The sequence below is a fragment of the Lepidochelys kempii genome, chromosome 1 (assembly GCF_965140285.1).
Source record: "Lepidochelys kempii isolate rLepKem1 chromosome 1, rLepKem1.hap1, whole genome shotgun sequence".
NCBI lineage: Eukaryota > Metazoa > Chordata > Testudines > Cheloniidae > Lepidochelys > Lepidochelys kempii.
Window position 1 is genome coordinate 306,679,901 of NC_136380.1, and position 5,464 is coordinate 306,685,364.

At 48.3% G+C, this 5,464-nt stretch overlaps 1 protein-coding gene across 1 annotated transcript; it reads left to right on the top strand.

Annotated features, from left to right (window-relative positions):
* The first annotated feature begins 3,239 nt into the window (after positions 1-3,239).
* On the top strand, positions 3,240-4,973 carry LOC140910388 (uncharacterized). Its single transcript, XM_073341178.2, has 2 exons — positions 3,240-3,876; positions 4,453-4,973. Exons 1-2 carry the CDS (start codon positions 3,294-3,296, stop codon positions 4,971-4,973), a joined length of 1,104 nt encoding a protein of 367 aa, XP_073197279.1. The 5' UTR covers positions 3,240-3,293.
* Positions 4,974-5,464: the final 491 nt, after the last annotated feature.

Below are 5,464 nucleotides of genomic sequence, written 5' to 3' on the forward strand. Positions count from 1 at the left end.
GCATGACTTGCCCTTGGTGAATCCATGCTGACTGTTCCTGATCTCTTTCCTCTCCTCTAAGTGCTTCAGAATTGATTCCTTGAAGACCTGCTCCCTGATTTTTCCAGGGACTGAGGTGAGGTTGACTGGCCTGTAGTTCCCAGGATCCTCCTTCTTCCCTTTTTTAAACATGGGCACTACATTAGCCTTTTTCCAGTCGTCTGGGACTTCCCTTGATCGCCATGAGTTTTCAAAGATAATGGCCAATGGCTCTGCAGTCACATCCGCCAACTCCTTTAGCACTCTCAGATGCAGCGCATCCGGCCCCATGGAGTTGTGCTCGTCCAGCTTTTCTAAATAGTCCCGAACCACTTCTTTCTCCACAGAGGGCTGGCCACCTCCTCTCCATGCTGTGCTGCCCAGTGCAATACTCTGGGAGCTGACCTTGTTTGTGAAGACAGAGGCAAAAAAAGCATTCAGGAGGCCAGGAGATAATTCAGGCCAGTGAGGACTGGGAGGTGGTTCCTAGTCCAAATAGGGGAACCCAAGGGGTGGAGTAGAAACAGGCCCCCTGGAATTAGGTCAGACTGGTACCGCACGTGAGAATTTTGGCAGGACCAAGCCAATGACCCGCTATTTGCAAATGTAAGGGAGGAGTTAGTGGAAGTAAATGGCGTACCTGTGGAAGGAAAGACCAAAGGCCCAAGGCCATATTAAGTGCTCAAACATGATCTGTTGTACAGGATAGCGTAAATACGAGGGGAAGAAGTAGAGCAACTCTTAGTCCCACAGAAACACACAAGGGCAGTACTAGAGTTAGTTTACAATCATCTATTTGGGGGACATCTAGGAGTAGACAAGACACTGGATAGAGTCCTAAGAAGGTTTTATTGGCCAGGAATATGTGCAGAGGTCAAGCACTATTGTGCCTCCTGCCCTGAATGCCAGTTGCATAGCCCCTGACCGCACTTACAGGCCCCATTAGTACCTTTGCCTATTATTGAAGTCCCTTTCAAGAGGATAGCCATGGACATAGTGGGCCCACTGGAAAGATCAGCACCGGGCCACCGAAACATAGTAGTCATCCTTGACTATGCCACGCAGTATCCAGAAACCATTCCTTTAAAAAATCCCACATCGAAGGCAATAGCAAAAGAACTACTCCCAGTTTTTGCCAGAGTGGGCATCCCAAAGGAGATCCTGACAGACCAAGGAACCCCTTTCATGTCAAAATTAATGAGAGACTTATATACCCTGCTCTGCATCCAGGCCATACAGACCTCAGTCTACCATCCACAAACAGATGGACTGGTTGAGCGGTTTAACCATACCCTTAAAAGTATGATCCAGAAGGTGGTAGATCAGGATGGAAAAGACTGGGATACTCTTCTACCGTATCTAATGTTTGCTACATGGGAAGTCCTCCAGACGTCCACTGGTTTCTCTCCCTTTGAACTACTATACAGACGCCACCCACATGGAATATTAGATATTGCCAAGGAAGATTGGGAAGAACAACCCAACCTAGGAAAGAATGTCATTGAGCATGTGACACAGATGAGAGAGTGAATAACTCGAATAACCCCTATAGTACGAGAACATTTGGAAAAAGCACAAGAGGCCCAGCAGACATATTACAACCATCAGGCGAAAGTATGGAGATTTCAGCCGGGGGAACGGGGGATGGTGCTAGTGCTGACAGCAGAAAACAAACTCCTGGCCAGCTGGCATGGACCATATGAGATAGTGGAAGCCATTGGGGAGGGGGACTATAAGGTCAGACAACCAGACTACTGAAGGCCAGAGCAAATCTACCACATCAACTTACTGAAGCCCTGGCATGACCGAGACACGTGCCTGGTCATTAGGGGAGCTCCACCCCAGACAGACAACCCACAGGGGCAGGTGAAGATGTCTCCTTAGTTAACTCCAGAACAACGAACAGAGGTCATTGATATGATCCAACGGAACCAGGATGTGTTCTGTACACAGCCAGGCCGTACGACACTTGTCCAACATCATATTGTCACCAGGCCCGGAGTAAGGGTGACGATAAGACAGTATTGGATACCAGAAGCTAAAAGGGAAGAAATTAGGACAGAAGTGAAGAAGATGCTGGAACTTGGATTATTGAAGAATCCCACAGCCAGTGGTCCACCTCTATCGTCCTAGTCCCCAAGCCTGACAGCACCCTGTCATAAATATAAAGGGAAGGGTAATCACCTTTAAAATCCCTCCTGGCCAGAGGAAAAATCCTTTCACCTGTAAAGGGTTAAGAAACTAAAGGTAACCTCGCTGGCACCTGATCAAAATGACCAATGAGGAGACAAGATACTTTCAAAAGCTGGGAGGAGGGAGAAAAACAAAGGGTTTGTGTCTGTCTGTGTGATGCTTTTGCCGGGGACAGAACAGGAATGGAGTCTTAGAACTTAGTAAGTAATCTAGCTAGAGATGCATTAGATTATGATTTCTTTAAATGGCTGAGAAAATAGCTGTGCTGACTAGAATGAATATTCCTGTCTGTGTGTCTTTTTTGTAACTTAAGGTTTTGCCTAGAGGGATTCTCTATGTTTTGAATCTAATTACCCTGTAAGGTATTTGCCATCCTGATTTTACAGAGGTGATTCTTTTCTACTTCTATTAAAAGTCCTCTTGTAAGAAAACTGAATGCTTTTTCATTGTTCTTAAGATCCAAGGGTTTGGGTCTGTGGTCACCTATGCAAATTGGTGAGGATTTTTACCAAACCTTCCCCAGGAAGTGGGGTGCAGGGGTTGGGAGGATTTTGGGAGGAAAGACATTTCCAAACAATGTTTTCTCAGGAACCCAGATAAAGTTTGGTGGTGGCAGTGGAAGTCCAAGGGCAAAGGGTAAAATAGTTTGTACCTTGGGGAAGTTTACCCAAGCTGGTAAAAGTAAGCTTAGGAGGTTTTCATGCAGGTCCCCACATCTGTACCCAAGCCCTGGTCTACACTAGGACTTTAGGTCGAATTTAGCAGCGTTAAATCGATTTAAACCTGCACCCGTCCACACAGTGAAGCCCTTTATTTCGACTTAAAGGGCTCTTAAAATCGATTTCCTTACTCCACCCCTGACAAGTGGATTAGCGCTTAAATCGACGTTCCCAGCTCGAATTTGGGGTACTGTGGACACAATTCGATGTTATTGGCCTCCGGGAGCTGTCCCAGAGTGCTCCATTCTGACCGCTCTGGACAGCACTCTCAACTCAGATGCACTGGCCAGGTAGACAGGAAAAGAACCGCGAACTTTTGAATCTCATTTCCTGTTTGGCCAGCATGGCAAGCTGCAGGTGACCATGCAGAGCTCATCAGCACAGGTGACCATGATGGAGTCCCAGAATCGCAAAAGAGCTCCAGCATGGACCGAACGGGAGGTACGGGATCTGATCGCTGTTTGGGGAGAGGAATCCATGCTATCAGAACTCCGTTCCAGTTTTCGAAATGCCAAAACCTTTGTGAAAATCTCCCAGGGCATGAAGGACAGAGGCCATAACAGGGACCCGAAGCAGTGCCGCGTGAAACTGAAGGAGCTGAGGCAAGCCTACCAGAAAACCAGAGAGGCGAACAGCCGCTCTGGGTCAGAGCCCCAAACATGCCGCTTCTATGATGAGCTACATGCCATTTTAGGGGGTTCAGCCACCACTACCCCAGCCGTGTTGTTTGACTCCTTCAATGGATATGGAGGCAATACGGAAGCAGGTTTTGGGGACGAAGAAGATGATGATGAGGAGGAGGTTGTAGATAGCTCACAGCAAGCAAGCGGAGAAACCGGTTTTCCCGACAGCCAGGAACTGTTTCTCACCCTAGACCTGGAGCCAGTACCCCCCGAACCCACCCAAGGCTGCCTCCTGGACGCAGCAGGCGGAGAAGGGACCTCTGGTGAGTGTACCTTTTAAAATGCTATACATGGTTTAAAAGCAAGCATGTGAAAGGATTACTTTGCCCTGGCATTTGCGGTTCTCCTAGATGTAGTCCTAAAGCCTTTGCAAAAGGTTTCTGGGGAGGGCAGTCTTATTTCGTCCTTCATGGTAGGACACTTTTATCACTCCAGGCCAGTAACACATACTCGGGAATCACTGTAGAACAAAGCATTGCAGTGTATGTTTGCTGGCATTCAACCAAAATCCGTTCTTTCTCTCTCTGTGTTATCCTCAGGAGAGTGAGATATAATTCATGGTCACCTGGTTGAAATAGGGTGCTTTTCTTCAGGGACACATTCCTGCTGTGCTGTTTGCCTGTGGCTGAACAGAAATGTTCCCCGCTGTTAGCCACGGGGAGGGGGGAGGGTTGAGGGGGTAGTCACGCGGTGGGAGGAGGCAAAATGCGACCTTGTAACGAAAGCACATGTGCTATGCATGTAATGTTAACAGCAAGGTTTACCCTGAAAGAGTGTAGCGACTGTTTTATAAAATGTGTCTTTTTAAATACCGCTGTCCCTTTTTTTTTCTCCACCAGCTGCATGTGTTTCAATGATCACAGGATCTTCTCCTTCCCAGAGGCTAGTGAAGCTTAGAAAGAAAAAAAAACGCACTCGAGATGAAATGTTCTCCGAGCTAATGCTGTCCTCCCACACTGACAGAGCACAGACGAATGCGTGGAGGCAAATAATGTCAGAGTGCAGGAAAGCACAAAATGACCGGGAGGAGAGGTGGAGGGCTGAAGAGAGTAAGTGGCGGGCAGAAGACAGGGCTGAAGCTCAAATGTGGCGGCAGCGTGATGAGAGAAGGCAGGATTCAATGCTGAGGCTGCTGCAGGACCAAACCAGAATGCTCCAGTGTATGGTTGAGCTGCAGCAAAGGCAGCTGGAGCACAGACTGCCACTGCTGCCCCTCTGTAACCAACCGCCCTCCTCCCCAAGTTCCATAGCCTCCACACCCAGACGCCCAAGAATGCGGTGGGGGGGCCTCCGGCCAACCAGCGACTCCACAACAGAGGATTGCCCAAAAAAAAGAAGGCTGTCATTCAATAAATTTTAAAGTTGTAAACTTTTAAAGTGCTGTGCTTAAAGTGCTGTGTGGCATTTTCCTTCCCTCCTCCACCACCCCTCCTGGGATACCTTGGTAGTCATCCCCCTATTTGTGTGATGAATGAATAACGAATGCATGACTGTGAAGCAGCAATGACATTATTGCCTCTGCAAGTGGTGATTAAAGGGAGGAGGGGAGGGTGGTTAGCTTACAGGGAAGTAGAGTGAACCAAGGGGTGGGGGGTTTCATCAAGGAGAAACAAACAGAACTTTCACACTGTAGCCTGGCCAGTCATGAAACTGGTTTTCAAAGCTTCTCTGATGCATACCGCGCCCTCCTGAGCTCTTCTAACCGCCCTGGTGCCTGGCTGCGCGTAACCAGCAGCCAGGCGATTTGCCTCAATCTCCCACCCCGCCATAAACGTCTCCCCCTTACTCTCACAGATATTGTGGAGCACACAGCAAGCAGTAATAACAGTGGGAATATTGGTTTCGCTGAGG

Bases quoted from the DNA above. Each gene is read 5' to 3' on its own strand.
- LOC140910388 (XM_073341178.2), top strand. From the start codon at position 3,294: ATGCAGAGCTCATCAGCACAGGTGACCATGATGGAGTCCCAGAATCGC. The intron at 3,877-4,452 runs GTGAGTGTACCT...TTTCTCCACCAG, and splicing joins AGGCGGAGAAGGGACCTCTG to CTGCATGTGTTTCAATGATC.